Genomic DNA, 17879 nt, shown 5'->3' with positions numbered 1-17879 from the left:
AGTGGGGTGTCTGCCCCATTTTCCTTTGGTGAGAAGCTCGTGTTTCTATAGATAAATAAATAAATACCCAGAAAAATTCACTACTCTGTCAGAGATTGCAGAAAAACGTGTTCTGTGTATCTGAGCACATTTTCTTTTCACCCTAGGAATGCTATCAAACAAACTGTGGTTCAATACTGGCATCCTGTGGCCAGAGAAATTCGTCAAATCTCTGAAAATCTCAGATCCTCAGGTTCTGAACATTCCTGGCTATCTGTACCAAGCAGCTTTTCACCATTTCCTGAAGGCTGTTCAGTCACCTCACACAGTCTGTGAAAGCACCTAAGGTAAGATGTATTGAGATCAACTATCATTTCAGAAGGCTAACCCGTTCATGTATATCAGGGTGGAAATAAATGATAATAGAAAGTCTAGAGAATGTTAGCCAACAACAACAACAACAAAAATCTGATATGAAGCTCTACAAGTTCACACTGAGCTTTTTCCTAACAAGGAGGCGGTTGGGAAAAGAGGCAAGGTGGTGGGCAGGACTCCGCTGTTTGTGTGTCTATGTATGAGAGTTTTGTTTTGGCCAAAGGCTAGGAAACTACTTGCTATTGCAGCAATAAATATCATGAATTTTCTTTATTTTACTACCAGAATGCTGCCTAAGAGGAAAATCAAACAAAATTATGGAGGACTGTTGTTTTTTGCTACTTACTTTCAAGGCGGTTATAAAGATAAAGGGTTACAAGGCCCGCAGTTTAAAGGCAGAATTGCCATGCTCCCTGGTAAGACTTAATGGCATTTATGAGATCCAAATAACCATCATGGGACTACCACATCACGGCTGCTTTCACAAATGGCTACACTAAATTTGGAATCCTTGGAGATGTTTGGAACATCATTAGAGGCAGAAAAACAACAAAAAACTTCAAAATCACATAACCATGGAAAACCATCAAAGAAGGATCAAGTGTGAAAACTGACAAAGAAATGGTGCAAAATATGTACATGGTAGCGAGGGGAAAGGATGTTTAGAGTTGGCTGCCTCCCAACTGCAGGAGTGCAATGCCTACTACGCAGAGAAGGCATGGAATCTGCTCTCTCAACATGCTCTGCCTCATCATCGTCCAACTCTAGGGCTACTAGCTCTCTCTTCCTCAATTCGCCTGCTTTCCCATGGCTCTTGGGGGTTTGAACCGTCGTCTCTAGCCAGGATCTGAGACAGACACAGACCTCGCAATGATGAACGCTAATCTGTCCCAAACATTGGTAATGAGGACAGCAATCCTAAGGGTAGTTTGCTTAACAAGATTCTTTTTTTTTTTCTTTTCAGGAAAGCCTCTATTTTTATTGCCTACAACAGAGAAAATGTAACTAAAAATATTCCGCAGAAAACTAGTGTGATCTAACAGGAAATAGAGATTAAATACCCTGCCAGACAATCAGTGTGCCCGTGTTAGCCTTAAGGAACCCAACTTTTAGAGTAATGCCTCTTCAGGGAGTAAGTGTTGCTGGCTAGAAAACAAAATTCAGATATAAATCGTAGCATAAGGTCTAAAGATACCAAATACCAATTAAAAGCTAATAAAGAGTAGTAGCAAAAGTCTATATTAAATGGCTGACTTCTAAATGAGTTTGTGTAGCACACTGGAGAGCCAATATGTATACATATTTCGGGGCTTTTTGTTTTTTAGTTTTAGTAACACTGACATTATTTATTAACAATTTTACCGGAAATATCAGAAATCTCCCTGAACTTCTTACTGGGCCTTTAAAAATTAATTATGGTTAAAGAAGTAAATTAAAATAAAGGACAAGAACAATAGCTGTTTTCTAAACTCACTAAACTCACCAAACTCACCAGCAAGAACATGGCTGTTCCTCTGGCTACATGTTTTTACTTTGCTCTTGTCCCCCAAGCACCTACTGGAGGGAAAGAGCATGGACTTTGAAGTCCAGCAGATGTGGGTTCAAATCCTAGCTCAATGGTTTAAAATCTGTACACTCAAAGAAAAGTCCTCTACCTGCCTGAATCCTGGTTTCCCACTGGGTATGGGAATAACAAACATTATCTCTCACAGGGAGCTTGTGGAAGATGGAATGAGATGATGTGTGAGGGGAAAGGCCTCACCCAGCTGAGCCCCTGACAGAGGGGTAGGTTCCCCACAGAGGCTGCTCCTAAGCACCCTTCCTACCTACTCATAGCCTATATTTCCTCTTTCCCCAACCTACCTGGTCACCAAGCCCTCTGGGTTTTTCCTCTTTAACAGCTCCCACTTTCTCTTAGACCCTGCCAGCATTGTCCATGTTCAGACCCTTCTTAATCCTTGTACGGGGTTAATGTGGTAACTACCAGTCTTGAGTCTCTTCAGCCTTGACCCTCTCTAATCCATCTTCACTATACCCAGGATGATTTTTATGAAATACAACACTACTTGAGTTTGAATTCTAGCTGGTCTACCTAATATCTGCATGACTTGAAACAAGTCACATGAATTCTTCCATGGTATAACTCAAAATCTGTAAAATAGGGATGAGAACTTTTCTTACCTCAGAAGATTGTTATACAGATTAAATAAGGTCGTATATGGGCTAACACACAGAAATCACACAATAAATATGAGTTGTTATTCTTCTCTTCATTGTTCTTGCTGTTCTTATGACCCTTCTGTGAATTGCCATGCCTATTAAATAGGGTTGTGTCATAATCATATTTAGGACCTTTGTGGGTCTCTATCTCACTCCCTATCAAATCTCATATCACTCAGCAAGTGGCATGTTATGATATAGAACCAATAAACTGAGTTCAACCCAGAATAAAAAATAATTAGGTTACTAAGGGATTCAGGAAAGCAATTAGGTCATTTATAGAACTGCTAATAAAATTCTATCTAAAAAAAAACTATTCTCTTAAGAAGTGATTAGAGCAGCCCAAGCTAAATATCCTGAAAGGATTGAGTGGCTGGACCCTAAACATCCTTCCTGCTTTTTCTTCTCCTGGTTCTAATTAAAATGCAATAACGTATTTAAACTAGCAATTGTCTTACTTATATTTTTAAACTTTAAGGGGTGTGGGTGTACAAATAGATGGGTTTTCCACAACATGGTCCCTCAAGAGGTCCTGAAATTGTGTAAAAGTCTTACCTGACATTCTTCTAAACCACTTGGGTTTCTTGTCCCATATGATAAAGAGATAGTATGCAGGAACCCCAGTCAGAGTAATGATGAAGCCAATCCCTGTACTAAATGGGTCCGAATACAGGGAAAGGGCAACCATGAAGAAACACGTGAAGGAAAACAATGCTGGGATGAACAGCGGCACCTGGAACACAGCACAGGAAAAAAAAAATCACTTCAAACAGTTCTAGAGACAGAAGATGGGTTCAAGAGGAACACATCAGTCATAGGATCGGATGATCCCCACTGGTCATGTGAGCAGGTGACCGGCACCATCCTACCTTTACCTTAACAGCAACTTTGATAGGGCGCAGAGAATGTAGCAAACACACTCCCTTAAATTTTTTTTAAAAAAAAATCTTTGAATAGAATAAAACCTGAGGATAAATAAGTGTGTTTCATTAGAGATGTTTTGTTTGAATGGTTTGACTAGATAAGTACCATTATGATTTATGTTTTTGATTTTAAAAGGTTGGCTCTTTGATAATTATGATTAGAATCTGCTTTAATGTAGAGTCAAGAGCAACGGCTGCTTGTTACATGTTAAAGCCTTTCAGTGCATATTGATTTTCTGTTGGAGACTCACAATAAGAACTGACAGGAATAAAACAGACCAACTCCTATTCAACCGCTAATAAAGATGTTGCTAGCATTAGGCAATGGATGAAATTAGAAACAAATTCTGACAACATGACTGACAACATTATCTGTGTTATTTTTTAAAAGCAAATAAATAGTGAGGTTAAATCAATCCATGAACATTCACGGCTAAAGGAGATGAGAAATAGATTCGTCAGCCTCCCAAAAGGAAATGCTCAGTTATAGTAAACGGTATTCTCTTAAGTGGTACATTCATACATATACCTTCACTTTCCCCATGTGTCCACACTTTTATTCCTTCTAGAATATCTAATTTAAAAAAAGAGCAATGTCACAAGTGATAAGATTTAAGAATACTCAAAATGACTGTTTTGTAAAGCAGCATCCTTTGTAGAGTTTCAATTAGTGACAATTCCACGTATATCCGCCTCCCTCTTTCTCAGCATGGCTACCCACAATTACTCAGCATAAAGATACAAGTGTCCCACACTTTGAACACATCAGGTCATTAGACACATCCAAGAAATAGCAACATAACAAATACCTTATATATATATATATACCCCTTTTCAGAGATGTGACATACAAAGTTGGGTATATCACATAAAAGGCTTGATGAATTATTTTTCCAAGCTAACATAAATTCAACATGAAGGCACTACCTGCAAGAGTTAAACATTTTATTCCAGAGGATGCTGCCCCCCGCCCAAGCTCCTCCTCATCAAGTTATGACAAAGGGAGGACTAGGTATTAGAAGAAAGATTTATGTAAACCCATCAAGATTACTGAGGTTACCTTGAAAGGACGATGCATATCTGGGCGTTTGTATCGAAGATAAATCAGCCCAGCAACTGCCAGCCCAATAAAAAGCCACCTGGCAAAACTGAGGAAATTCAAAAGACTGTAGAGGTTCCCAGAGAAGAGCATTATCATCGTCAAAGGGTACTAGGGCGAAGGGGGAGAAAAACCTCGCTCAGTGAGTTAAAAGAGAGCACAGCTGATAACAAACAATAACATCACTATACATTATGATTACCTTTTTCATATGATTATTTATACTGATAAACGACCACAGTGATTAAAACCTATATTCAACTAACTTCTTATCTATATTCTGCTCTTACGCCCCATTACGCACCAGTAACAGCATGAGATCATCATCATTACCACTTAATCAGACGAATGTTATATGGAAATTTAGTTCTTAGTTGTTTTTTCATTTGAGAGAAGAGAACGTGTTTTCAAAGAGTAAAACACAGGATAGTCAATGACTTAAACTTAAAGACCCAGAGACTGAGATGGTTAGCAAATAACTAATACTAAAAATCAAAAGTGTACCCAATTAGAAAATTCGCAGAGCACTCTGTAAATGGTTTCTGACGAGCCCTTGGCTATGCACACACGTGAAACGCAACCACTTCGAGGTGACTCTGCCAACTCCTGAATGCAAAATATTGACCTTTCCTTCCTCCACACTTACTCTCCCCATGCGCTTGCCATGTGTGACCCTCAAGACCGCAGAAAAGAATGAAGCACAGAGATCAGCATAGCAAGTCTCTGCAGCTGCACACGCCAAGGACAGCACGACTGATAGCAGAGGCTTAAAATGAAAGCCCTCTCCACCGAATAATACATTCTGTTCCCACAAGTGAGTGGGATTCCGCACAGAGAGTACAGAGAGATTTCAAAGGAAACATTCTGAAACAAATTAAATGCATGAAACAAAATGTCCAATGTATTCTATGGTGCTCCTGACAGCAGATTCCATTTGACAAAAATGTTACAAAAATAGTAGGTAAAAATGAATATAACATTGCCAATGGGTATTATAAAGGACTTTTACACCTTATGCAGTTTTTTGTATCCCACGCCTCACAAACACTTTGCATTAAGAATTCTACAACTCAAATTTCGGTTTTGGTGCTTTTATTTCTTCCCTATAGAGTTAGTCTCAAATAGCTCACTTTTTATCACAGAATTACTGCACTGTCTAGGACTTCATGTGATTTTTTTCTATTAGTTTTGTATGCATTTCATTATAAGGAGCCTACGATACTATAACGTACACCTAGGTGTTTCTGGACTGTGGCTTTTCACTCCACTTTCAGTTCGCAGATTTGGGACTTGTTGCTCTACATCCTTTTCTGTGGGGCTCTGTGTCAATGACAGAAGCCAAGGTAGTCATTTCCCTCAGAGCTCGCAAATTTCTACAAAGGTGAAAAAGAAGTGATGTGCTTATTGCCCCATAGCATCAAATATGCATCGGAAATACTGAACAAAGGGAAGCGATGGAAAATATCCTGCCTCCCAAACTCCACCAAGATACACATAGAGCCAATCCAGCAATGAATGAGAAAGTAAAGCCCTATCTAAAGTCTGCTTTGAAATCCTCTTTGCAAGTGCCTGGGTGGCTTAGTTGGTTAAGCAACTGCCTTCGGCTCAGGTCATGATCCTGGAGTCCCAGGATCGAGTCCTGCATCAGGCTCCCTGCTCGGTGGGGAGTCTGCTTCTCCCTTTCCCGCTCCCCTCCTCTTGTGCTCTCTCTCTCTCTCTCATTCTCTCTCTCAAATAAATAAATAAAATCTTTAAAAAAAAAAAAAAGAAATCATCTTTGCTAACTGGTTATTCAAACTTATATGTAGGTATACTTTTTAATATGCATTACCAAAACAATAACTGCTGGCAGAGGGGTGTGCTTGCGGACATGAATCATGGAGAGGAGTTCTGGAAGGTGACCCTCTCGAGACGCAACATAGAATAACCTGATGGGAGAAAAACGTGGCTGGCATTGACTGTACAATTGATCATTTCAAAGAGAAAAATCCAGAAATCTAAGAGAAAACTTGCATCTAATTCCATACCAAATGGTTTGGCATTTCTTAGGTGGATTTCTTCAGTTTCACTGTCCACGTAAGGCAGAGAATCATCAAGAGAAATCTGACTTCAAATTTTATAAAATCTGCCAATAATTTCTCTTATTCTTTGAGGAGACCCAATAGCAACATCCGGCTCAGCATGGCTCTCCCTACATAGGAATAGTTCTAGATTCCTAATATTGTATGTGTGCTGTCCCATCCAATCCAGCCCGACATACACAGACATGCCCAGGTACGCACACACACAGACATGCCCATGTACACACATAACATTTATATTTTTCTGATTGGATCTTAATCTTATGTTAAAATAAAAGGGGCTTTTATATCAAACAAAACAAAAGGGATACGGATGGTAGGGTGGTGATTTCTGGTGTCTCTTACTTTACTTTTTTTCTTGTTACCTTTAGAGAAACAAAAGATTTTATCACCAGAAATAAAATGCTGTTGTTAGACTCTATAGACATACTATTTAAAAAAGAAAAAAAAAAAGGCTCCATGCCCAGCTTCAGCGTAGGCTATGAATAGACAAGCAGTGCCCTCTAATGGGCAGAATGAGACATGCTGTTGATACTTGGACGAAGATTTCGATCTTAATGTCTCTTTAAAAACAACAGCTTTGGAGGCACTATTTCTTCTCTTTTTAAACCTACCCTTATCACATCCAATCTCAAAAACAGAAATGCATTTCTGGAAATGCTTGAACTCACTCACCTGGAGACAGCAAACACACCACCATTCATGGAGCCAAAGCAGGAGAGGGCAACAAAGATCGGAACTGCTAATGAGAAATTTCCCAGTAGCCGCTCAGAAAACGTCTAGTGAAAGACAGAACGAAGCAAATTAATGCTCTGCCAGAAAATGGAATAAAATGAAGCAATTTAGTCCAAACTCGCTCTATGACTTTGTTTTAGCCTGCTGATATGTGTATGTTTTATAATCTTTCTTTTTGGTTAGGGTCAGACTAACTTCTTAGACAATAATCAGAAGCAAGTACCATGGCATTGCTTGTTGCAAAACTATGGGCAAAGGTCTAAACAAGCACCTTCTCCCTACTTTCAAAAAGCAACGACCCATTTATTGAATTTTCATCAACCGTGATATCTATCATCTCTGATTCTGGTAGGTAGAAAAAGCTCAGTTCAGAAGTTCTCCTATTGGAAACAGAAAGCCTTCTGTAAAATGCCTTCTCTTTACCCTGGAAAGCCACATTTTGATAGCAAAGTACAAAGGTACACCGAGAAGTATCATGGATACTTGTTTCATAGACCAGTCCTCCTGTTATGACACAGAAGTACAGTGAGATATAATTGACGACTTAATCATTTATATCGCATATATGAGCAGTTCTGAAAATCTTTGCCCCAAATAATCACATTAGCTGAATGTCTGTTTATTGAGTCCTCCCTCCCTCTCAGGTATCTGCCAATTCCTTCTGTGGTTTCCTATCATAAGGCTAGAATACAAACACAACTCTGAGAAAATCCAGCCATAGAAAATACGAAAGATAAATGACAGAACTTCTGAAATTTCCTTTTATGCCATGGCACAGGCAAATTTCCATGAAGGATGTATTGAAAACACACACACACACACAAAACAACTATGTGGGGTTCCTTAGTTGTCCTTGATGCAGCTGGTGCTGTGTAATTAATGGACCACATTACGCTCAAAGAGTAAGTGGTGCCCTTTGTCTAGTAAGACGAGATAACTGACCTGACCTCAGTAAGCTCTGGACACTTGGTTGTCTGGGAGGACTTACAATAGCGGCAAAGTCTTTTTTTTTTAATACGGTGAACAAGTCCATACGTTCACGTGAAATGAGATAATTTGTTCCCTGTGGATGTTGCCTATATGAGGTAATAGCGACTATTTTAAAAGGAACTGACATCTAGTGAAGGGAAGTTACTTTTTCACCCTTCATTGTTATGAGGTCATGAGTAAATGCCCCCTTACCAGCTAAGTTTTTATACAAAATAAAAGTATGTGTCACAGAATAACAGGCCCATAGCCTGACCGTTGAGAGCAAAGATGATCCTGAAGTCAAATAAATTTTGGGAAACGCTGTAAAATTATGAGTATCCACTTCTTAGGGAGCTAAAATGCACATTAGCACCTTTAATATTCTGAGAAGCTCCATAGCAACAACATCTGTTTAACTTTGAATAACTCAGCATTTCTAAAAATTAGTAATATCCCATTACTGGTATTCAAAAGGATATACTAGAACAAACAACTATATATGGTCATCCCTTGGAAATTCTTAAGTGGTACTTTGGGAAAAAGATTTTAAGTTAGCACTTGAAAAGTTTACAAACAGGAAAGAGTACAGAATAAATTACAATTCACATACCAAAAAATACATGCATTTAAATTCAGTAACTGCCCACCTATCCTGAAAGTCACGTTGGAAGAATACTATCTTCTGTACAACATGCACACATGGAAATGTGTTTTCAAGCATGAATATGGGGAAATGTTTTTCACGAAATGAACAGTGCAGAGAAACCATATAGGACTTTGGCTCTATCAGTTAAACGGAGTGTGCGAAGGTGTGTTCTAAAATTTTTAAGTGCTCATTATCATTCAGGTCAAGAAACGATTACTGAATTTCAAAACACTTTCTGCTGGAGGGAACTACTGTGAAATTGCATCAACTCATTAACCTAGATTCAGATTGGCCTTTTCTCAACTTAGACTCACCACCGCCACCGCATTTGACAGCAGCAGCTCCTCGGCACTAATGGTTGTAAAGTAGGCCACATTCGTTAGCACGTAGCCAACGGTGACGACAGCCATGGAGATACAAATGGCAAGGGGGACGGTTCTGAAAGGCACAAAGGAATTGCTTATTAGTCATCATTTGTTAGTCATTCTCTGAAAGCAAAGACCATACGACAACAGGCTAATTCAAACAAAGAATAAAATAGTATGTATGATAATTATAGGCTCTGTTGGGCATGTATATCTTATCAGGGTGAAGTACTACAGAGTCCTTTGTAATTTAATAAGGTCCGTGGGAGCAGAGACTTCATTTGTCTTGTCTCCTGCTCCACCCCCAGAACATGTGGGTCCATCCCATTCTTGGAATCCATAAATGCTACAGCAGTGTTTTTCACACTTGATCATGCATCACCTAGAAGGCTTGTTGAAACACGGTTCGCTGATCCCATCTCAGAGTTTCTGATTCAGTAGGCCTTGTACTGCTAACAAGTTCCTGGGCGATTGAGGGGACCACACTTTGAGAACCATGGGCCCATATTCTTTTCTAATACTAATTTACTGCCTCGACACCTTTCTAATACTAGGCCCCAGGAAGGTCTTTCACATTCAGCTTTTCCCCTTCAGTAGCTTCCCTTATCAGCAAATAAGTTGTACCCTTTTGGATGCATAAGAGCAAGATACATCTACCATTCTAAATGATAGTAAAGATAATTTTATATATAACACAAAAAGCACGGAAGTGCTCCCAATAATGACTTTGCACTGCCCTGCTGTGAGTTCAAAGGAAGCTCAAGATCGTGAGTATCTATTAAAGCAACAGTGCAGATAATCCCATGAAATTAGAGGTGACATGCTGAGAAGTACATATGACCGGACCGTGCTGACACTCTGTGGCATCCACAAGTACCCGGCACAAATGCAATGTTATGTCTTCATTTAATGCACTGGGAAAGCCAGGAGTTACTGACCCTAATAATTTGATTCCATGTTACCGATACACATTACTTGCTTAACATAATCACCTCTTCAGACTCTTTGCAGTTCAAGCAACTTAAACCTTCAGCTCCCTGCACAAAGGCTGATCGGTTTTTTAGCCACACAGCTTATCAGCCCTCATGGAGCCTTAACCCTGCTGGGTGCCACTAATGAAGACCTCAATATAATTTCTTCCAAGATGAAAATACAGTTCAGAGCTGGGAGAGGAAAAAAATAAAAAAAGGAGGCACAGCCTGCCTCACTCCCCAAGCTGAGTATGTTTAGCACACAAAGTCCCAGCTCATTATGCTGAACAGCACTATCCCCTGTTGAGAAGGGGCAAACCTGGCCAGTCAGCAACTGCCATGCATTATGCTGCTTGGAGCCTGACACTTCCCCTGATCCCCAAAGCCTTAAGCCTTGATGGGGAAACACACTGACCTCTAAATCCTGGCATCCTAATATAAAAGTAGCAGATGTTCCCCTTCCCCAGTGTGAAGAGGGTCCTGTGGAATTTTCTGTTAACACCATAACATGCATTGCTAGCTGTGATTGATAAATGCTAAATTTAAGCAGAGGAAATCACCGGGCCAATTAAATACAAAGGAGTGAGAGACATAAGGCATATTAAAGATGAATTCTGTTTCTCTGAAAGAAAGACGAGATGTAAATGCAAAGAGCTAAGATGTATTGCAAAATGCAAAAAAAACTAACAATTTTACTCTCATCCAGATATACTATATGGATACTAGAGGGAAAAATCAAAGGAGCTTAAAATACAAGACAAAAGTGAGAAAGGGTCCAACCTTGTTGCAATTCATAACATGCCCAGGAATTTCTCTCTAAGTAAATTAAGCCATGAGAATTGGAGGGGGTATGGCAAAAGAGCCACTATCTTCTGTCCTCAGGTTCCATTTCACTTTGACAAAGGGAAGGAGGAGAAGAGTTTGTGGCTGCCTTGGCTTAAACAGCAATCAATTACCGAGGAAAGCAGTTGACGTGTTCAGAAGGGCTTGGCACCATGTGGTTAACTCCTGGGTTTCAAGCATCAAGGCTTAAGAGCCACTGGGTGAGCTGATAAAAGCTATTAGGCCATGCCAGAGCAATCTTTCTGGAGGCTTTAGATGCAGAGGGCAGATAAGCACGGTTAGTAACTCAAGATTAAGGCAAATGGCACGTGATAATAAAATGAATTAAAGGGACTAGTAGACCACTGATATTTCAAAGCCTCTGTGTTATTGTGAGGTACCCTCCAATTCTAAGTGCAACAAAAGCATTGTCTTTAAGCTGAATAAAAATGACTCACACCTATGAGTTCTACTCTTTTTTGAATGTCCGTGCATGTCTACTATGATTAACAAAATACAAATGTACTGAAAAGAGTTACTTAATCCTTAAGACCTCTAGTCATTATACAAAGTCTTTTCAGTTAAAGGCCATTAAGTATGTGAGAATCCAATAATTGTATTATCTGCACTTAGTTTTCAATCAAAAGGTCTTGGATAGTCTTCTTTTCCTCTGGGTTTACTTTAAATTGGTACCTATAACCTGTCTATGTCACACATGGATAAATATTTGCTTTCTTTGAAATTATTAAATGGAAGTCTCTGCAACATCTGCTTAAAAGCACTTCATTCCAAGGAATAGACCTCCCCAGGTATCCAAATGGTCCCAAAAGTAATGGCTGGTAGCTTATATTTGTATAATCTACAAAGCACTGACAAATACACTTTATCTTCAAATATGCACATGCCATTCCAAATCCTTTGTGGAATGAGAGAGAGTGTAAACGAATAACAAACAAAATTCACAACAACCAAATGAGGCAAGAGGTTGCTGAAATTGTCCCCACCATTTTCAAATAAGGGAACCAATGCTCGGAAAGTTAAGTGATGTGGCCAAGGTCACAAGAATAAGTGGGAGGGCTGAAACTTGAGCCTACATCTTCCAGATTCCACATTCACCATATATCCTGTCATGATACCATGGTTCCCTTGTGCCTGCTTTAACTCCATGGACAAGGTCCCTAGGATTCTTATGAGCTGACAAACATGTGTTTTATTTTGTATAAGTAATCCAAATACTCGAAGGCTGGATGTAACAATGTGACACGTTTTATACCAAGTGTATTTTCTCTGTGCACCAAACAGTCATCACAAATAAACTTGCAAATAATGCAGCATGGGATGCATTTTTCAATATGCTTTGCAACTGTATAATAAAACATCAGAAATGACCATTGTTTCCAATGTTTTATATTGGCTAGAAAGACTCTTGCTGCAAACACAGAATGAGTCAACCTCGCTTGATTCTCCAGAGATTTGAGGACACCTGAAGGTTACAGGGATTTCTGATTTTCAAACCATATGAGCCATTTATTCATCACTTGAATTTAGAATATTCCTAAAATTGTTTTATAACTTGATCCAAATTTTCCGAGATTTGTGTGAACCAAAGTAATTCCCACACAATCCCAAGTGTTGGATACACAATGGGGACCACAGAACTCATTGATCCTGGAGCATCTAAAGTTGTCTTTGAGCCAGGGGACTGGGCATGATGACAGTCAGTTATGTAAAGCCTGCTCTTTTATGTTCAAGAATTTTCTAAGGGAAGTAACTGATGCTTCACGCTTTCTATTTAAAAATCATTAATATTTTAACACATGTATGTGACATTCAGGAGAACGGAGCAGGGGAAGGAGGGCTTAAGAAGTGCAAGAAAATGGTAAACTTCTTAATATGTGAGATGCAAAAAAAAAAAAGTAAAACAACTTGCAAAATATTTTGCAATTCTATTAATAAACTAGGCACTATTTATTCATATATAATTGAAAATGTAACTGTGATTCATCTCAAGACATTTAAAATTATATTAAGTACCTCTTGATTCCAAGTTTTTATTTTAGAATCATCTTGTTTCACATTTTCTTTTTAATTACCCTGTAAAGACCTTGAAAGCTTTTCTATAGCCCTGACACAGAAATGACTCAAGCACCTCTTTTATTTCTCTCTTTTGTATCCACCGATCAATTAATTAATTAATTTTTGCTGAATCACTCTGTTTATACACTGCTGTTAATTTTAGCTCACTTCTCAAATTTCAGTCATGTGTTATAGACAAAAACATAAGTAATGGTATATCTTAAAGAAAATCAATCTATATTTTTCATTCACGTGATTTTTTTTTTCCATACATTTTTGCATACTTTCCCTGATTCTTGCTCACACCAAACGCTCTAGAGAGCCCTAGGCACAGAATCATCCTATCTGGCTATGTCATTTCTGACATTTCGAGCAGGGATTGAATTACAAATAAGTGTTTTTGACAGTTTTCCAGACTTGAAACAATTAGATTACAGATGGCTGGAATCACAGATTCCTTTATGCGTTTTCAGTGATTTTTGCCTCATTGTCATTTAGTGCTATCACTATATCTCTAGTTATCCATGGTGAGTGGGAATTGGGCTGCTAATAACATAAAAGAAATGTACTTGAGGAGACATAGCAAGTAGTTGAGGGAAATGTGGGGCTGTCACTAAAAGAAAAAAAAATGGAGCAAGAAGAAGAATCATGTTCAGTTCTGACTTAATGACAATTTCTGGGCCAAGGATGAACACAGAGATGTGACCAGCAGATTGTCACATAAAGGTACACAGTGATCCCACTGATTTCAGGCATTAAACACCCGCCCTCTGCTCCTCAGGATCACCGCAAGGCTATGGATGTTTCCCCTGAAACATTTTAAATTTCAATACCGCTGATGTCTAATCTAAATCTCACCATTCTCCATTGTCCACAGATGAAGAAGTCCATAAACAGAAAGAGAAGACAGAGAGACCTGTAGAGAGATGTAAGAAATGAACAGACACAGATTAAAAGACTGCAGGGCTGAAGGAGTTTCATGAGAAAATGTAAGGAGGGAAGTAGGTACGGCAACACCAAAGAGAACAAAGAACTAAGATGGAAACTTACAATTCAGAAACATAGGGTGAGCAGCAATCAGAAGCATTAGTATAAGCATTTAATCCCGAAAAATACTTATTTTTTATCCTATTAAAATAAATTCATCACTAAATAAAATTAAGCTTGAAAGTAAATTTTCATTTGCTTCAATTTTATTCAAAAAAAATAACATGGGCTACATCTCACTTTTTCTCATGTTCTAGAGATTTAGAGTATGTCTTCCAGATATATTACAATTATTCATATTTATCATGGGTAAATATAAAGATATTAGTAGGCAATTTTGAACGTACAAAAACATTATTGGTTTCCAATAAATGTTAGCCATTAAATAACTGGAAAGATAAAATATTTTAATAACAATAAATTTCACACCAATGTTCAATTCTTATTTTTGTTACACTGTTTTTACCATATGCCTTTTAAAATTTCATTATTTTCCTCAGGACTTGGCCTGATATACACTACAATAATGCAACATCTCAGTGAGCCATTCTTTGAAACAGAGTCCCTAAAATTCAGATATACCGCTGAAACATTAACTACCTACCACACCTTTATGTACCTCTTTCCACAGTATAAATTGTTCCTGAGAAGAGCTACTCACATAGACCACATTTGCCAGACTCTCTTGTATTTAGGTGAGAAGGTGACTTACCCTTGATGTCAACTGATGTGGCAGTTAAAGGCCCAGGTGGATAAGAAGTGGGCCGCCTGTCAACCCCTTTGCCTAAATGAGAGCCTGTCAACCCCTTTGCCTAACTGAGAGCTAGTTGCTGAGGATCTATCGAGTAGCAAAGCCACTCTATGGAAGGAATCTAGGTCACAGAATCAACATGTGGAGGAGGGCCCACCAGTTAGCCAGGGACACCAACACGGGACTGTTACATGATTTAAAAATTAAATTTTTCACTGTTTAAAGCCATTGAAAACTTGCAGTTTGTCTGCTGTAGCCATCAGCATTATCCTAACTAACAAAAGAATAAAAGGCCTCATTATATCAAGATCTCAATTAATTAGTTTATATAAGAGTTGAAATGGGTCCTCATTAAATTTTATCCTGTATTTATTGTTTTATAAGAGATTAGTATATGATATAAAATTCTTAAAACAATGTCCCAAATTACAAAAGCCAAATGAAAACATTCACATCTGAGAATAGTAAAAATTAGTCATTATTCAAACTTCCCAGAAACAGAGCAAAGATAGATCCCCTTGTTTGCCACTTTAAAATATAAAATCTCCTGCACTTCTAACAATTGCCACCAATCCAACAAAGATCAAAGCACAATCGCTTCTTGTTTTGACCAAGGACATATAATAATACACAATGCAATGTTACATAAATATACTTTTATGCCAAGAACAAGGCCACATAAAATAAATATACCCACTCTGGCATAGTAAATGAGAATTAGAGTCAAAATTCCCTCAGGCCATAAGCACTATCTTGGAAGGAACAGATAACATTTCTCCTACTACACATGCATAAATCAGGTCCAGGCACATTTCTGATCAGCCACATGATAAGAAATGGAACAGGTAAACATGGAGACGTTCAGCCATGATGAATAAACTACCGCTCCTACAACCAAAAATTGCCTTCGACATTTCTGACCAACAACGACAAATCTAATTATTAGTAATAATTTTACTTCGATATCTGGTGGTCATATAGATAAGTGACTTCCCAGTTGGGTGCTCTGGGAATCAGAACAGAAACTGGACAATTGGCAAGATTACAGACCATCCTGTTCTCATGCACTTCAACCAAATCCGTCCTCTCTTATTTGTTTTATGCATTGATATTCTGCCACACAAGTGAGGCTTTTGAATAGTTTTAAAATCACTGCTCTACATTCTACATGTTGAATTACGTCTTCAGAGTATTTTTTGGACCCAATACTGGCTTCCTAAAGTACAGTTTTGAAAATACATGAATTTGTTCCATATATGAATGATTATACAGGTATGAATGTATATATTTGACCCTATAAAGTTGAAAATAATGTTTTTTACTGCAACAAGTCCCTATTTATACTCCCTATTTATAGGGTCATTCTTAGTAGGAAAGGTACAAAGTTGATAGACGAGCCAAGAGCTATGGCCTGGCTTCAGTAAGTGGTAAATCCATATGGCAGGACCACAGAGAACATGACACAGCAGGCTGATGAACCAGTAGAGAAAGGCAATGATGAGAAGACATAGAGTTGATGGGCCAAGTACCTTGCCGGTTGAGAGAGGTGATATGTCACTGTCAAGAAAGTGATGACGCAGATTCTTGATTGGAACAGTTCACAGCTCCCCGAAAAGGTCACAAAGGCCCAGAGAATAGCAGAACCTCCTGCAAGCTGTCCCTCCCCTCTCTGCAGGCTGTCCATTCACAGAGATTCATACTCACAGCAGAAATGGAAATTTTGTGATCTTATACCTTTTGGCTCAAAAGTTAAACCCTCTGAACAATAAGCTTTTGTGCTATAGTTTATAATTACTAATGCCCTTTCTTAGGCTACAAGGATTCATAGGCAAACCTCGCTCTAGGAATAATTTTCTCAAGTCAGATACACTGTACAGTGGCTGAGGGACTAGGAAAATAGAAGCAGTCCTCACATTCGCCCACTTTTTAATTCCCCCTCTCCTTCATACTTTCTCTCAGCCCCATTCCCCAAATCCTACAACCAATATAAATATTGGTATATGTGTGTGTGTGTGTGTGTGTGTGTGTGTGTGTATATATATATATATATATATATATATATATATACCATCCCAATTGTAAATTGTCTTTTCGCAACATCTTTTCTCTGATTTTGTCTTAAGTTCATAGAGTTTTTTGTTTTGTTTTGTTTTTTTATTATATGACCTCACTGATTTGAGGAACTCTTTTTTTTTTATTCTTATGTTAATCGCCATACATTACATCATTAGTTTTAGATGTAGTGTTAGTTCATAGAGTTTTGAAAAATATTCTGGACCCCAGTCCGAAGGCTGGGTCTACTCACATTCCAGTCACTTGCAGGGACTCAAGGAGATCACTGGATCTCTCTAAGTTTAAACTTCCTTATCAGCTAAAAGGGGTATTGAATTGGGGCACCTGGGTGGCTCAGTCAGTTGTGCCTTGGACTCTTGGTCTCGGTTCAGGTCATGATCTCATGGGTCCTGAGACTGAGCTCCAAGTCAGTCTCCGTGCTCAGCGGGAAGTCTTCTTGAGATTCTCTCCCTCTGCTCCACCCATGACTCACACACACGCAGACTTACACGTGTGTGCGTGCTCTCTCTTTCTCTCTCTCAAATAAGTAAATAAATCTTTTTTTAAAAAGGGTATTGGGGCGCCTGGGTGGCTCAGTCGTTAAGGGTCTGCCTTCGGCTTTGTTCTGCTGACACCCCACTGATGTGTCAGGGTCCTGGTATCGAGCCCCGGCATCGGGCTCCCTGCTCAGCGGCAAGCCTGCTTCTCCCTCTCCCACTCCCCCTGCATGTGTTCCTGCTCTCGCTATCTTTCTCTGTGTCAAATAAATAAATAAAATCTTTTTAAAATAAATAAATGGGGTATAGGGGGGCGGAGCAAGATGGCGGA

General features: G+C 38.8%; 1 protein-coding gene across 3 annotated transcripts in view; it reads right to left on the bottom strand.

Moving 5' to 3' along the window:
- SLC7A11 (solute carrier family 7 member 11) overlaps nt 1–17879 on the bottom strand; it is a 74339-nt gene that overhangs the window by 9939 nt on the left and 46521 nt on the right. For all 3 annotated transcript variants that reach the window (XM_081811865.1, XM_031025277.2, XM_006727157.3), the window contains 5 exons: nt 9342–9465; nt 7353–7456; nt 6428–6524; nt 4558–4707; nt 3130–3307 (listed from right to left, as the gene is read on the bottom strand). In XM_081811865.1, coding sequence (XP_081667991.1) covers nt 3130–3307; nt 4558–4707; nt 6428–6524; nt 7353–7456; nt 9342–9465 — 653 coding nt within the window. The remainder of the gene's footprint in view (nt 1–3129; nt 3308–4557; nt 4708–6427; nt 6525–7352; nt 7457–9341; nt 9466–17879) is intronic.

Source organism: Leptonychotes weddellii, chromosome 2, assembly GCF_054177405.1.
Source record: "Leptonychotes weddellii isolate Sample4059 chromosome 2, ASM5417740v2, whole genome shotgun sequence".
In the NCBI taxonomy this organism is placed as follows: Eukaryota; Metazoa; Chordata; class Mammalia; order Carnivora; family Phocidae; genus Leptonychotes; species Leptonychotes weddellii.
The sequence above is the reverse complement of the archived record's forward strand: the minus strand, read 5'-3'. Positions and strand labels throughout refer to the sequence as shown.